The 16,547-nt window shown below is 38.7% G+C and overlaps 1 protein-coding gene across 1 annotated transcript; it reads left to right on the top strand.

Annotated features, from left to right (window-relative positions):
• The first annotated feature begins 141 nt into the window (after positions 1-141).
• Positions 142-14,499, top strand: VPS37A (VPS37A subunit of ESCRT-I). The gene is made up of 12 exons (XM_054295188.1): positions 142-266; positions 3,703-3,777; positions 4,768-4,882; positions 5,736-5,836; positions 6,724-6,940; positions 7,940-8,010; positions 10,022-10,149; positions 10,239-10,297; positions 10,390-10,458; positions 12,437-12,580; positions 13,321-13,401; positions 13,584-14,499. Exons 1-11 carry the CDS (start codon positions 142-144, stop codon positions 13,399-13,401), a joined length of 1,185 nt encoding a protein of 394 aa, XP_054151163.1. The 3' UTR covers positions 13,584-14,499.
• Positions 14,500-16,547: the final 2,048 nt, after the last annotated feature.

Consider the following 16,547-nt stretch of genomic DNA (forward strand, 5'->3'; position numbering starts at 1 on the left):
GCCGGCGGCTCCGGGGCGGGGCAGGGGCGGCGGGGCCGCCGTCGCGCGCAGGCGCGCGCGGGCGCTCGGTGAGGTGCGCGCGGTGAGGTGCGCGCGGTGCCGCGGGTGCGCTCGCGCCCCTCCGGTGCCGCCGCGCGCGCGATGAACTGGCTGTTCCCGCTCGCCAAGGGCGGCGCCGCCCCCGCCTCTGCCGCGCCGCCCGCGCGCACCGGCCTCCAGCAGCAGCGGCAGCGCCAGGTCGAGTCCCTGCGCGCCGCGCACGCCTCGTGAGTGGCCGCGGCGGGCGCGGGGACGGGAGGGCCGCGGCGTGTCGCCCGTCCCGGGGCCGCAGCGGGGCCGCGCGGCGTCGGTGGCGTGTCGGTAGCGTGCCGTGTCTCTCCATGCGCGGACACGGGAGCCCGGCTGCGCCCCGTCCCCTCCCCGCGAGGCCTGGCTGGGTCCTCGCGGCCGTGTGGGTAAACAGGGCCCCCGAGCCGGCGGCGCCGCAGCCCGGGCCGGCCCAGCCCCGCGCTGTCCCGGGGCCGAGGGGTCCCGCCGAGCGGTGCCGCGGGGTCCCCGCCGGAGGACAGTGCGATGTGGGAACCCGGCGGGCTGTGTGCAGGAATTCGGAAACCGAAACTCCGGCTGGCTGTCGGGGAGGCGTCCCCGCTGGCTTCGGTGGGGCCCGGCCGGGTGATCGGGCGCGGGTCGGCGTGCCCGGGTTCACTTGCCATGGCCCGGAAAGCCTGCTCATGGGGTGTAATGTCTTCGGAGTGACGCCACCGCGTCTTGCGATAAAGCCTCTCTGGAAGCTGCTTGTCATAGCGTAGTTGGTTAAAAGTTGAGACTAAAACGTGGAGCACCAAGGAGCTGTGTGGCGCAGTGGCATAGCAGCCCTACTGGCTTTACACTTTCCTGGTGTTCAGTGCTACCTGCTAAAAACTGCCTGCTCCTTAAAAACTAGTTTTGTTTAGATGGTGAGAAGAGGCCAGTTGTGTTTACTCCTGTTTGACATCCACAATTTTAAAGTAAAAAGTTTACTCCCTCTTGGCAGTATGCTGCCCTGTTTTGCCTAGTCGTTTCAAACCCCTCACCTTTTGAAAGGAGATCCACATTCCATACATTTGAAGTTATCGTTACAGTGAAGTAAGCATTCTGCTGACATACGACTTCCTAGGATTTCTGTAGAACTGAAATGGTAGCTGCCTCCAAAACAATTCAGAAAAAGGACAGGGAATGCTTCCTGTCACATCATACTGACACTAGAAGTGGAAGAGATACTAAATGCATTTCAAAGTTTAATAACTGCAGATAGTTTCCATTCCTAATTTTTTTTTTAATTATCACATAGGGAACATAAATATGATGGTATTCTAAGTATTGTTGCTTGAATAAGTGTAAGTCTGTTCAGAGCTAATTTCACAGATATTTTGGACACAATTCACTTCCCAAGGAGCTGTTCTTGTGGGCATCTCTTAAGTTAACTATAGGATCTTAGTTAACTTAAAAGTTTTTGTTAGGCTTGGCCTTTTGTTTATATCCACTTTTTAAAAATCTGGCAACGAGATGAGCTCATCCTGAATTAAGTCCCCAAAAAAGGGATCAGTTTTTGTCAGCTTGCTGGACTGGTTTGCTACTGTTTGTGCAGGCACCAGCTCAAGCACAGGCAGTGAGGGAATGGATGCTGTAGCCAGGAATTGAGGTGAGGGGTAGGGATATGGTACCTGCCCAAATGTTATTCCTTTGTGAGTACTGTTGTTGCTCTTCACCAAAATGCTCAAAATTCTTGGTATGCTGTAGTTCACTAAGTTAGTCAAGTTTGGTTTGTGTCGTCTTAGGTCATAAAAGCTCAGGTGTGTGTGTGATCTTAATTTCAGTAAAGCAGCTGGCTTTCCTATACACAATCCCTCTCAGGTTAGGAGCTTGAAATAAAACCTTTGCATTTAAAAAAGAGATTTTTTATATTTGCTGTTGTTCTAGACAAAGTTAAGAATGTATCATTTTTTCAGTGTGCTCATTCCCACTTGGGGAAGCAACAACTAAGGTTATTAGTTCAGGGTTTTTCCTAAGCAGGGTTATAACTGTTTGAACATTCGATGAGATTCTGGCTTTCTGGTTCCTCACTCTCTGTCCTCATCTTCCTCCCCAGTATCCACGTGAGTGGAGTGTAATTATATACCCTTCTCAAAAGGATTTTGCAGCAGGCTAATGAAAAGTGCGACAGATGATTACAGGGCAGAGATGTGAGTGAGAGATTCCAGGGAGAATCCTTCAGTTAAGAATGAGAAGTTGCAGATAGTGGTGTGTGGTGTAACACAGCAGAACCCTTGATTTGAATTCTCCTGTGCTGAAGATATTTGGTATTTTCTTCAAACAGCACGTGATTTCACTGGGAAAGAGCAAATACTGAGTTGTCTATGAGAGGAATAAGATCAGGCTGCAAAAAGCAAGATTCATAGCTGAGTTAGTGTCTTACTCCCATTTGTTCCCCAAGCTTTTAAAGACTTCGTTTTGAAGCCCTAAATTCTGTGCCCCAGTAGTGCCTTGGAAGGACACAAAACACTCCCAATACTACTCTTAACACACATTTGCAGGTAATGTGTTCTGGGTTTCTTGAGAAAGGAGTGTATGGAGTGTACCTGGCAGTGGATGGAGGAGAATTTCTGAAGTTGGAACAAAAGATGTTTTCTGGGAACACCTGGCTGGCATCATTTGCCATTGGAGCCGTGTTCCCTCCCCTGTATAAGGGGAGGTTACAAAGAGTGTTATTAACCAGGTGCAAGCAGGAAAAATACATGGAAGAGCAATCAGTCTGCTTTTACGGTTTGTTTTGATTCATTATAAGAGGAAGTTTGTTTTCTGCCCTTCTGTCTTTTACTCTCAGCTTAGATATGTTCGTATTGCCTAGAAATTCCGCTTCTGAGCTACACCTCCTCCACATTCTCTGGGATGCTCTCTTTCAAAACAGTCTTGCTGTGCATGGAAATTGTAGAATGCTTTGAGTATTGAGCTAATAATGTAGCTCATTTCAAGATTTTTTCCCCTATAATTTACCTGTTGCAGGAAAAACAAATTTGGATTTTACCTTACTAGATTTTGTAAGGCTCATCCAGTGCTTTCAGGAGATCCTGGATCTTGAGTCTCACTGGAGCTTTACATTGTTGAATGCAACTCTACTCCAGATAATTCTTGAAAGCTTGTGCAAGTGAGCTTGGTGCACATAGTAAAAACTACTGTTAAATATTAGGCTAATCTATTAAGGAAGAATGCCTAGTCTAATAAACATTCTGCATATTGATCTGAAGGCAGTGTTGCAGAGCAATGTGAACCTGATATAATGCCTTGGTGAAATAAATGTTTAATCAGATAAAATTCAGTATATTAAAATAACACTGATGTGTTGTCTTAAGCCAGTAATGGGAGAAAGATAAGTTGAGATTATTGTCAGAAGCATGAGTAGTGTGATTTGTCCTACTATAGGTCATTTGCTTGTGACCATTTATGAGGTTTAAATGTTAAATCCACTATTTTTTTTGCTTTAATCTTAATATTCAATATAGAATGCTGAAGACTATTTGCATACTCCAGCATTTTCAATTTTGTTCTTACAGGGCTTTTCAAAACTAAACTGAATACAAATGTCTGAAGTCATGCTTGTTTCTTTTAGACTTTCAGCTGTTATATTGACCATGCAATGGATGCTAACAATTTTTTCTTTGACAGCATTGCAGAAATACAGAAAGATGTGGAATATCGATTGCCATTCACTGTAAACAACTTGACAATTAACATTAACATGTAAGTAGAGTGGGCTGCGTCTATGCATATCTTGAAAATTAAAATTGTTCTTAAAAAAAAAAAAAACAACTAACTGGTAATAGAATATAAGCTGCTCCCAGCTCATAATTAATTTCAGGAACCATAACCTGGATTTATATTAGTGGTTATAGTGATCTGGGTGGAATTGGCTTTGTACAAGATACAGATGTTTAGCTGAGAGCAAAATCATATTTCACTGTTTTCAGTTCCCAACATTGCTGTGTGATTTTAGTTGAAGGTAACTAGGGGAAAATGCTTGAGGATTTCTGGTAACTTTGATTCTCTGCCACTGAAAATAAACTTGATTGGTAATTTCTTAGTCTGCTATAACTCCATATTCTTACCCTGCTGAAGGTTCTGTAACTCAAGTGATTTATTGTAATATTAGCTGCAAATTTACTTTGGGGGCACACTTTGCTCTGACAAATGTTGATAGTATTCTGTTCACAAGTTTTATATTACTTTATCCTGCAGAGTTGGCCTAATATTCTTACAGGCTACACTGCATTGTATTTGTAGTAATAGCATCTGTATTTGAAAATGTTCTTGTTATGCTATGGCTTTTTTGTTGTCTATTAGTTTGTCAGACCATGTGCTAATAATACACCAAGGCTGCAGGTTCAGTGCCTGTATGGGCCATGCACTTAAGAGCTGGACTCCGTGATCCTTGTGGGTCCTTTCCAACTCAGAATATTCTGTGATAATTGCTCCTTTGTTATACTTACAATTTTGCCCAGTAAATGCTCTCTTCAGTTTTGTGGAAGTCTGGTGCTCCAATCTGTTGGACTTCAAATTTTGTAATTGAATAATCCTTTTGTATGCTTAATTCATTGTGCACTTGTCCATAACAGTTTTCATAGAAAAGTATGTTTATGTAATTAATAGTACTTTTTTTTTTCATAACAAGCCTTCTTATGCAAACTTTATCATAAGGTGTCACTGTAGTAATAATTATTCTTGTATTTGCAGTTTGCTTCCACCTCAGTTTCCTCAGGAAAAGCCAGTCATCAGTGTTTTCCCACCTGTGAGACATCATTTAATGGACAAGCAGGGGGTATATGTGACCGGTCCATTAATAAGTAATGTATGTATCATTTGTAGCTTCACACAGATCTACTGTTAATAGCATTTAATACATCTCACACTAGATTATTGTTAATAATCCTGGTAAAAAAGATTAGTATAGATCCTAATCTTTTTCAAACGGTATTTCAGGGCCTGAAAATAAATTCAGAAGTGTTCAGTAGTTATTCTAGTTATTCTTTTACTGATACCATTTCTGACTTGAGTATTCCATGTATCTAAAACTATTTTAAGTTATGAAGGCTTAGAAAATTACTATCACATTTTTTTGGTTATTGTTAATTGCACAGCCCTTCCAATTACATTTCAGTGTATTCCAAATAAAGGAGAGGGATGCTTTAAGACAGTTTTGTAACATAGTTCTTTCTAGCCTAATCCTATTAGACTGGCGTCAGGGTTTTAGCTCCAATATTCAGGATTTTAATATGCTGGTCTTTTTGTCAACAAGATTGTCCTATTTTTTCTTGAGTGGATGGAGGTTCTGACTCTTTTGGAATGTAGTTAGTGCCTTTGTCCTCAGATTTTATTTTTTTTTCCTCTTCTGTTCTTTGCACAAATGTAACTTGGTAACTGAAGTGGGGATTTTTGCTTGTTCAATAGCAATGTGGTACTTCATTGACTCTCCACTGATAATGGAATATACAAAAGACTTTTAGTTTCTGTTCAACTCTGGGTTGCTTTATCACTTTATTTGGAGTTTATGTATATATAGTTTGGATTAGCTAGTATGTCTGAAATAGCTTTTCAGCACTGTCATGGGAGTATAATAAACAATCAAGTTCAGCACATTTTGGAACACTTGGATTCCAGACATAATTTTTCTTCTTCTTTGGATTTTATTTTGTTTTTCCCAGTTTACAATGCATTCAGATCTTGGAAAAATTATTCAGAGTTTACTGGATGAGTTTTGGAAGAATCCTCCGGTTCTAGCTCCTAGCTCAACGTCATTTCCATAGTAAGTTATCAAAACATCATAAATGTCTTATTAGTTTTTCAAAAAGCTACTAAACCAATTATAAGGAGGGCAAAGACAGGAATAATGTAATGGATATACCGGAAGAATTAGATTCCCTGTGCTTGCACAATTTCATGTAGATGACCTGATTGTTTTTAGAAGAGACACTAGATTTCATTGGAGTTACTCAATGAACATGCCTGATAACTTTATATCCATTTTCTTGAAAAATAAATTTTTACATTACCGGATGAAATCTGGAATTTGCTGTATTTCATTATCTGAGCAGTTGTGTTTTTTCATATTCTGTTCATAATCTCCCAGGCTTAGGACAGTTCCTTTTGCACCATGTGCAGCAGAAATTGAGTGATTTAAAGAATTGTGTTAAATTCAGATTGTGTCTGAGTCACAACTGTGGTTCTCATGGCTGACGGTGATATTAAGTTTAGGTGTGGCTGCAGTTGTGAATTTTAAAAAAAATCATTCCTGTTATTTAGAAGTAATTACTTGTGTGTTGCCCAAGCTATTAAATGCTATACCATACGTAAGAACTAATGTATGACACAGATGTTTTTCTCACAACTTTAGGATGGAAACAATTTAAAATTATGCTGTCATAAATTTGTGAGAAGTAGTTTTCTCATAATTAAGAATCTAAGTGTGTATTTGGCTGTTCTACAAGAATGTAGATTAATGCAGATCTGGACTATATTGCAGTATTAGACAGAAAGGATTATTACTTTGGTAGCAACTGAGAACAGAAAATACAAAGTTTATGGTCACTTGAAAATTCAATCTTATGTGTGGTCTCGTAATTATAATTCAAATGACAAGAGATGTGCTGTAAGCAGTTGGTTGCTCATGGTTGTGGTTTTGTTTGTTTTTAGCCTTTACAACAAACCAGCTGGAATGCCTCCTTTTGCTCCTCAGGGGTTTCCATTTCTCCCTCCATATCCACCTCAAGAAACAAACAGAACAATGGCACCCATGCCCGTTTCTGAATCAGTTTCTTCAAGCTACACTACAGACAAGCCTGCTGCTCCCTCCTATGGCTTGATTGCTGATCTGCCGCTGCCTGTCCCCACAGCAGAGGCGGTGCTGCAGGTCGGTGTGCTGAGTTTTGCTCTTTAGGCTGGCAGACACTGGGTATAAGTTCCCTTAGAGGCACACAGGGCATTGCTGTTAAACTCAAGGAAGCACTTGAGTGAGTGAACTTCATTGTTTTGCTGGTGCTAGGGAAGCAAAAGTGTCATTCTGGCTTTGATGAATTTTTTAGAACTTGAAGTCAGAGCAACAAGTTTGTCTGAGTTTCAATGAAACTAGTGTTGTGTTAATGGCCTTTGATGATAGGGGTTTTGTTTTGGAGCTGCACTCCCCCATAGGGCAGCTGTAGCTGTATCACCAACCACAGAAGATATTTTTTTCTTGCTTGCTTTCCTGCTCAGAACCTATTAGGTGAGGGCAATGTGCAATCTCAAGTCTTTATGTGAAGCATTTTTGTATCTTGTATGTTTATACTTAAACTTGTATGTTTATACTTAAACTCCCTGTTGCTGATGAACTCTGGAAGAAATTTTATTTTTAATAAAACTTTGTATCTAAATGTTTAGTCTTGAATCAAATCATGTCTATGGAAACAAGTTTTCTTAGGCTTGGAAGGCACTTTTGTAACTTCATGCAATTTAAATTTTCTACAACTGTTTTTTCCTTGTCTAAAACATTTGTTTTCTGAGAGATTATAGCTCTAAAAACCACATGAAAGAGATCAAAGTGTCAATCTCCTTCTCTGTTCTCACTTCTGTGAGTTTTACTATTCCTGTTTATTTTCTCTGTCATTCAGCTGCTTTCAAATGAAGGATGTGGCAAAACAGAATTATTTTCCTCCAAAACTGACTCATCTTTTATGACATGTTACCCCAAACATCTTCAAGCATTTTGTTGCATTGGTTGAGTTGTTTTCTGTTCAGATACTACTGCTTCTTACTGCTTTTCATGCTTCTCTTGTTGCTGGAAAATATTCATTTTCAGTTCTCGATTAATCAGGTTAAATATCAAGAAACTGCACTTGAGAAATCTACTAAGCATTTCTAAATTTTGACTCAGGTTGGCCAGAATGGATTTACATACAAGATGCCTGATATTCCTGATACCTTTCCAGAGCTCTCAGAACTAAGGTAAATTTCCAGAGGGTAGCTGAACTTCTATAGTTACTGAAAGGCACTGTACTGTACTACTGGCCTGTATCTGATTTTTGTCAGAGGTCTGTACATATCACTGAAAGGGTTTTGTAGAAATTATAATTAGGGGAACTGCCACATACCAAAGTAAAGTATTTATTTTTACTGTTTCTTACTATCAGTGTTTTGCTTTTTTCTGAGGCCTTACAAGGGACTTAATTTCTAGTAATTCAATAAGCATAACTTTTGAAGGAGGAAATAGAGTAGCTTGAGGCTGGTTCAAAAATTACATTCTCCTAAGTGCCAAAGAACTGTAGTGCAAGGTGAATGGAGAACTGATTTGTGAGCAGCTCAGCATGCTCAGGGGAGGCTGGCTTAGACAAATCCAGGAGGTAAATGTGTCTGCTGTCCCAGTGCAAATCACTGCTACATCTAAATACTTTATACACATACTACACAAATATTTTCATCTGTTTGTCATTATTCAAACAAGCTGTATTAGTTATTGCTCCCAGCAGCTTGCTCAGATCTAATGAGACAGTTTCCTAGGTCAGTTATGTGGGGTGGAATAGGTTACAAATTCACTATAAACTCCTTCAGATCTCACATCTTTCTGGTGGTGTCATAGTTAAGCAATTAAAAACTGTTGTTTCAACTGGGGTGGCTTTTTCTTTTCCTTTGACACTTTCCAAAGAACCCGTTTAGTTTAGCTGACTTAGCTTTTAAGTTCTGACAGCATCCTTATTACATAACAGCAAATTAAGATTTTTGCAGGGAAGTGTAATTTGTTAAAACATTCTGATCAAGCCTGGTCCTTTCAAGAAGGCTGGATTAAAATTCCATGATTCTTCTGTTGGTTGTTTAATGGAATGACAGAGGTATTGCAGCTGTTCTGAATAGTTCTGTTCTGTATAGGTGGCATGGTTATGGTAAAGGGGGATTTTTGAGTGGCCTTTGTGAGAAAGGGTCAGGAGCTGCCCCTGTGCCAGGCACAGCTGGTTTGGCAGCAGATCCACTGCAGGACTCCTGAGTCCATTAGTGAAGCAGGCACTGCCTCTGAAAACATTTTAGAAAGAGCAGAGGCAGTGAGGATTGAGGGGAGGAATGGAAAAATGTGATAATCCTGCAAACACCAAGGTCAGGGAAGAAGGGTGAGAAGGAGGTGCTCCACGTACCAGAGCAGTTACTTTTCCACAGACAGTGTAAGTTTTGGAAAAGATTGCAGTAGTATGGGTATTTTTAAAATTACCCTGTAGCTGAGAGGACTGCGCTGGAGCAGTTGCCCACACTGCAGTCCAGGAAGGACCCAATGTTGGATATGCCCTGAAGGAAGCTGCAGCCAGGTATTACCTGGACTGGATACTCATGCCAGGAACTGAATGCAGTCTGTGGAGCAGGGGTGAAGTGTGAGAAGGAAGGAGAAGCAGAGATGAACTGTTGGGGACTGACTGCTGCACTTGCAGTTCCCCCTTTGCCCCAAGGAGAGGGAGGCAGGGAGAGGCAGTGTTGGGCATGAAGGAATGCGGTTGAGCCTGAGGAAAAATGGAGCAGTATTTTAGTTTTTGCCTTTCTTGCTTACCATCCAACTCTTACTGTAATTGACAATAAATTCAGTTAAATTTTTCTGAGAGTGTTTTTGTGTTTGATTGTAACTGGTAAGTGACTTCACTGTTTTTATCTCAACCCCTGAGATTTTCCTCCATAGCCTGTTGAGGAGGGGAACTGAGAGAGCAGCTGAGGGGGCATCTGGTAGCTCAACATAGTCAACCCACTATAGTAGCATTATGGGAAGAAAGGCATGAAATGGGAGATATTTTTTAACATGCTGCTTTTTAAATTCACTGCTGCATATAGTAGAACCCACAATCCAGTAGAAAAAGGAAAAATAAGTTGTGCTCAAGTGTCATGTATTTGTAAAGTCCCAAAAAATGCCTCAAATTCTGGAAGTGAACTACTTTACATGTGGTGTTTTCAGCTTTAAATGTACTTTCTTTCTGTTTGAGTACAGTATATCACAGCTGACCAGTATGAATGAGCAAGAGGAGGTGTTACTGGAACAGTTTGTGACTCTTCCACAGCTGAAGCAAGTCATTACTGACAGAGATGAGTTAGTGAAAAGCATTGAAGAGCTGGCAAGTAAGCTGTCAAAATGTTAACATGTGTGGCTTTGTTCTGTGAACTAAATCCTTTAAAAAAAAAGTAGTAATGGTGATTTTATTTTTCAGAAAAAAACCTGTTGCTGGAGCCTAGTCTTGAAGCAAAAAGACAGACAGTGTTGGATAAAGTAAGTTAACAATAAAATAATCTTCAGAAATATGAGTGGTAGTATCTGGAATTTTTTCAAGGTGATAATGTTCCTTTTCTTCTTCCTTCCAGTATGAGCAACTCACGCAAATGAAAGCAGCCTTTGAAAAAAAGATGCAAAGACAGCATGAGCTTAGTGAGGTATAATTCCTACATGATATCCTTTAAGAATACTTCGATAAATCTGAAATTTTGATTTGTATCTGTATCCATTAGGAATATTGTTTTGGTTAAACTGTCATTTAATATGAAGTAGATTAAGTATTTTGTCAAATATGAAAAAAATTGAATGATGTACCAAAAAGTTAAAAGCAAAATAATGGCTTTTCTCATTGGGTTTTTATTTTTTACTGCTACAATAGGAGCAAAGGAGTTGGAAGAAAAGAGTAATGTACATCTAGAACTGTTTAGTACAATCCCAGTCCAAACCAGTTTTAAGAATAGAATAATTTTTAAAGAAGGCTTGTTCAATTAATGGTACTCATTTAACATAATGAGCTTGTAAAACTGTGCCAGATGAAAGTGCTCAATAACTTCAGGAACTTAAATTCTGCAATTCACTAGGCATGCTTACTTCAGGCAATATGCTCTATGTGCTGTCAAACCTTGCATGTTTTACAGTGTAAACAGGGCAGAAGTTATTAATTCAGAAAGTATTGGAGGAGGAGAATAATTTCTTGGTATGTTTACCAGGGTATTCATTAGAAGATATAACTTCTGATAAACCACTTTCTGTACTAAAATCTTCATAATTTGCAAGACTTGTCACCTGAGAATGCAACAGTCCATCAGTTTAGCATGCATAGTACCTGAATTTCTGAATGTCCCCAAAATAAGAAAACAAATTTAAAAAAAAAACAAAACCAACCAAAAAGTTGCATGATGGCAAACCAAATGATTTCATAGGTGGTCTAAATGTTAGAGATTTCCTCACTTGAAAATCAGAAGAGTCTGACTCGTAATGCCTCCTTTGACCTTTAAATGGGTAGAGGTAGTTGATGTGGATAAACCACCTATTTTTGCAAGAAACCACTTAAGAACAGGACATAACATTGCACTGCTGTAGTCCCTTTTCTTTTCTCTAAATTAGATTTGCTGATTCAATTTAGTGATGGTTAGCAGGCTGAGAGTTGAGGAGTAGCAGTTGAATTTTTCTGCTTTTTTCCCTATATGCTATATCTTCATGTAGTGATGTTTGCTGTGCACAGGTATCTCCTGCTCTCTTTCCTTCAAATTTCCAAACAAGTATTTTTACTTGTATTGAGTGAATTTTAGTCCTCTTTTATTAGAGCAAACTCTCTGTATTTTGTACAAGATCAATTTAACAGGAAATTTTTGATTACGTTAAAATTTTTAAGTATATAAGTAAAAGATTTTTCATAGGGTAGATGAAGGTTAGGCCAAGCATCTAAAATCTATAAATGCCTTAATTTTGCAGTTCTGGCTCTCTTCAGACTCCTACTGGATGTGAGTCATGTCCTGTTTACCTGCCCAGATATATTTGAGAAAAAATAATGAAATTGTATGCAATAAACAGAAGTAAGGTTTGAGGTTTATAAGAACAGAAAAATGAGTATACTGATTAGGATTAGCAGTCTATCTACTTCTTGAGTAGGTGCTTTTTGCTTTCCTGTCTTCTCCACAATCATTTCAAGGGTATTTAAAAGCTGAACAGTAAGTTCTTTTTTACCTTTTTACCTTTTTATACTTCTCAGGTTCACAACTGATTTTCAAAAGTAGACCCTATTTATTGAAGACACTTGAAATGTTAGTTCTACTCAGAAATCATGCACTTGAGAACTTGTCAGATTTCCAGGCTGGATGCTTTCTACACTGTAGGGTAAAAGTTGAAAAACTTTATTCATTTGTGTGAATGATTGTGTATCAAGACCTAAACTAGCAACACTTTTCTCACATTGAAACCTTTCTAGTTTAACAAGCTAGAGTTCCATCTCTGTAACTTGGAGATGAAACTTCATCTGGTTACTTAGGCTTTTATGTAATAATAGTGCTCTGTCCACATATTCCATATTTATAATGACTATTTATATAGTCATTATCTTTTTGAAAATATGAGTTTTAACAGGTTAATATTACACTGGCCTTTTTATTTTCTTAGAGTTGCAGTCCAAGTGCTCTGCAGGCCAGACTTAAAGTAGCTGCTCATGAAGCTGAAGAGGAGTCTGATACTATTGCAGAAGACTTCTTGGAAGGCAAAACAGAGATAGATGACTTTCTTAGCAGTTTCATGGAAAAGAGAACGGTATGTAATATACAAGTACTTCTAACCCAAGACATGTACAACACACAGTGAATAAATTTAGGACTTCTTTTTTTAAGAGTTTGAGCAGTCGTGTGATACAGAACAGTGCTTTAGTGAGCTTTGACAGAAGGAGAAAAAATCCTTAAATGGCTTCAGTTTCTTTAGACTATAATCTGCATTCCAAAGGCACATACTTCTAAGATGGGAGTGCAAAGGTCTTCTGCATTAGACCGTATTCATGTGCTGTTGCAGATATTTTTGTGCCAATTTCTTCTGTATCTTGTATAGATATTGGGGAGGATAGCCACATGGTAAATTTCATATTTGGAAGGTTGACATAAACTGACATGTTGCATTAAACAACCTTTATGTTTAATTTATTAAACTTCTTAAACAAATTTTGTTGATGGCTATCATCAAATAAGTAACTGGGGTTCAAAAATCACCATTGTTGTTCATGCTGTGACAAAAGTAACTTACCAAGTAGTGTACCTTTCTTTAAAGGTGCCCAATAAATGCATTTTGTAACATTGGAAAGAATCCTCTTATAAACAGGTTTGGATAGAATAATTTTATCTGTATAGACCATTGTTCCGCCCAAAGCTTGGGAGGGAGGTAGGTTAGGCAGGGTTTTCTTTCTTTAAAGAGCCTGTAAAATAGCTAAGTCATTAAGGAGAAACTGCAGTATGCATTATAAAAAACTGCTTTTAGAATTCAGTCTTGTATGTCTTGTTTCATAGCTCTGCCACTGCAGACGAGCCAAAGAGGAGAAACTTCAACAGGCAATAGCAATGCACAGCCAATTTCATGCTCCACTATAGGTAAACTTGGTTTGTTAAACAATTCACCTTATTGGTACACATCTGGTAACTGCTAATGCATTTGATGCGGTGTTTATTGTTCATGTGGAAATCAAGTGTGTTCTGCATCTGTTGTTGCTTGTATTTAAAATATAACTTCTGGAGAAATTAAAATATCTAATTTTGGAAATTTGTCCTTACAGACTTCCTGCAAACTACACCTGCCAAGAGAACGAATGAAAACCCCAATAAAGCACACTTTTTAATAACTATTATTTGCAAATAAGCATTTCATCTTATCTGGTTGTATTTATAGAAGAGATTGTATACAGAGTTGGGATGGTTTTTGTACAAATTAGAATGTCTCTTTATATTCTCATTGTACTCAAGAATCCTTCTATTACAATCTTTGCATTAATTTCTTGTATTTATTGTTGATAGTTATAATATTTAAGTTCCCTGCTGCTATACTCCATTGTTCAGAGATTAAATATCTAAACATGTAATTTTGACTAGCTTTTTACATTTTTATAAAAACATAATTCATATCTTTTGTATTTTGAATTTTAACCATAGATTTGGCTTAATCTGTGGAAGACTTTAAGTGATAGGACTCTGGAAACTAAAAAAATTCTTAATGGAGATTGCCACTGGATTCACAAGCTGTCTTTTCTTGAAGCCAAAATATTAAAGAACAAATTTTTTTACTTCTAAGTAATAATAGAAAACTAAGTATAGCTTGTATTGTGTTTTGGATGAGTAGATTGGGGATTAAGCAAAGGATGTGTTGGAAAAAAATTATACTGGAATCAAAATAGAATAAATGATACCTGCATAGATTTGTTATGTTGCTTAGTAGCACTGATGCACTGATTTCAAGAGTGGTTTGGTACCTACCACTAATTAAACACAATTTTCATCTAACAAGTGAGGTTCATTTTCTTTTTTTTTGTTCATAAAGGAATAATAAGCAGGTCACCTTCTTGTTTCTGTTTTGTGCAATATAAATAAGTTCATCATGTGAGGAACTCAGAAACGGTTTACAAAAACTACTTCTGAAGTTCTTTGGAAAACAGTTATTTTTTACTAACGTAAAGAAACTAATTTGGTTGTAGTTGTCAAGTGATTGGATTCAGAAGTGAAACTCAATTCTGTGCTTTAATCAATGAATCTTGCCTCTGGTAAGCTGACAGTCTGGGGATGGGGTATATCTGGTGAGAATGGGTAGGACCGAATGCAGTGTTCTGTAGGAGAAAAATACAGGTCCTAAATATGCATGTATTTTCTCTCTTGCTATTGCAAGAAGACACATTCTTTTTCTTAACCTTCTCAATGCCTCAGGTTTTCATGGAGACAGTCAAGGAGGAGGAGTAGAAGAAATGCTAGAATTTTGAGAGTTGTAAGTAGGATAAAGTGCTGATTAAGTAATGTATCAGAAATCCTGCTTCTTTCTTGTCAGGAAGCAGTCTGGAGATAAACCTCTTAGCCAAGACTCTACCTGTGTGTTACCTAGATAGGATCACAGAACATGGCAGGTTCAAATCTCAGACCACAATCCAAGCATGTGCTTTTCTATATCACTGATCTTCAGTCCTAAACTTGATATTCTGCCAGCAAACTGTGATATTTCTTCTGAATGAAGGAAAATCATGTAAGTGCAAAAAGTCTGTTCCACAGGCTAGTGGGTCTTCAGTCTCAGCTCTGCCATTTGTTACACTTTTGTGATTGTCCTAAGCTGTTCCTTCTCAGGGTGAGTAAACTATTCACTGGTATTTTATAGGACGTATTTTAAAGCTGATCCAAATTCTGAGATCAGATGTCCCAAAAAAATAGATCTGTGGTCCAAATCAAACATACTTCGGTGTCTGAAAAAAAATCAGCACTTTATAAATTGAATGCTTAAGCAATAATTTTAGAGGTTCTTATTAAAAAAAATGTGCTGCCTGTATATTGACATAGCACTCCTGCTAATGTGCTAACTAAAGCCTTAGGTTATGTAAACACCTAAGTGGTTCTGAACTTGTGTCTATGAGTAGTGTGATTTCTGCAGCTCTGAAGAGTTAGGTGTAAGTCATCACTGTAACCTTCTTGGCAAAATCCCATCTAATTTTGTGCTGAGTTGTTTCTGATCTGTTTCTGACAATCTAGTTAACTCTCAAGACTACACACAATCCTGTGCAGAGCTGGTTTTTTTGTTGTTTCTTGTGAACAGAGACAGGCATGGATGACCAGACATCTGGTGTTCTTGCTGTATTGGGCTAGTATCTTCTTTATACGTTTTATAACAGGATTTGCTAGTACAAGTTCTGAACTCTTCAACTTTTCCTCTTATGTTACTTCAGTAAGCAAGTTTTCAAATTGGGAAGTTCTCCATGGAGTCTTTCTGATGGTAGTGGAGTAGAATCTACAAGAAAATGTCACTGTGTATTGCAAGTTCAGTGTTTGTCGTTCAGGGATTTCAAAGTTAAGTTCTTTTTTCTCCCTTTCTATTCTCTGATGTCATTGTTACTGTTCTTTGGATATTTTTCCTTTTTTTAGCCCCTTCTGCTGTCACAAACCCATCCTCCAGAAAAGAAGCACAGAAGTCTCTGTATTCAATGATGATGTATTCTGGATTAGCTGCAGGAATGCTGTCACATCCAAGAATATCCAACCTGTTTATGGTCTTTAAGGGTCTACCTGACGCTGGTTGGAGTGGGATTTTTTTGTTATTGTTGTTTTGTTTTTCTTTTGTTTTAGTCCCACATTGGTTGTGCCTTCCCTGGTTTACTTTCACCAGAAGACTAGGTAGAACACTGATAACACTCTATCAGAGTTAGGGATGGTAGCCCACTGTTAAACACATTCTTTACCTCAATTTTTGCCAAAATACGAAGTGTAGGTGTAAGTCCAGTTACCATAAAGTGTAAGAGAATGGCGGGTGCTGTTAGATGCATATTCTAATGGTTTTTGAAATATGTCAAGAGAGCTTTTAAGCAATCTGGAATAAAAGGCTGTGTACAATGACTTGTTTCTTGGGAACCTTGCACAATGTCATGCTCAGATGTTCTCCCAATGGGAAAGCCAACTCAACAAACAAGAAATTCAAGAGTAAGAAGATGGCTCAGCTCTGATGTTGCAGTTGTTTGCAGGGGGGAGTGTACATTCTTTGTTGGAACCGCTGATTG

Source organism: Melozone crissalis, unplaced genomic scaffold, assembly GCF_028551555.1.
Source record: "Melozone crissalis strain CALT ecotype California unplaced genomic scaffold, PUWL_Pcris_2 ptg000006l_1, whole genome shotgun sequence".
NCBI lineage: Eukaryota > Metazoa > Chordata > Aves > Passeriformes > Passerellidae > Melozone > Melozone crissalis.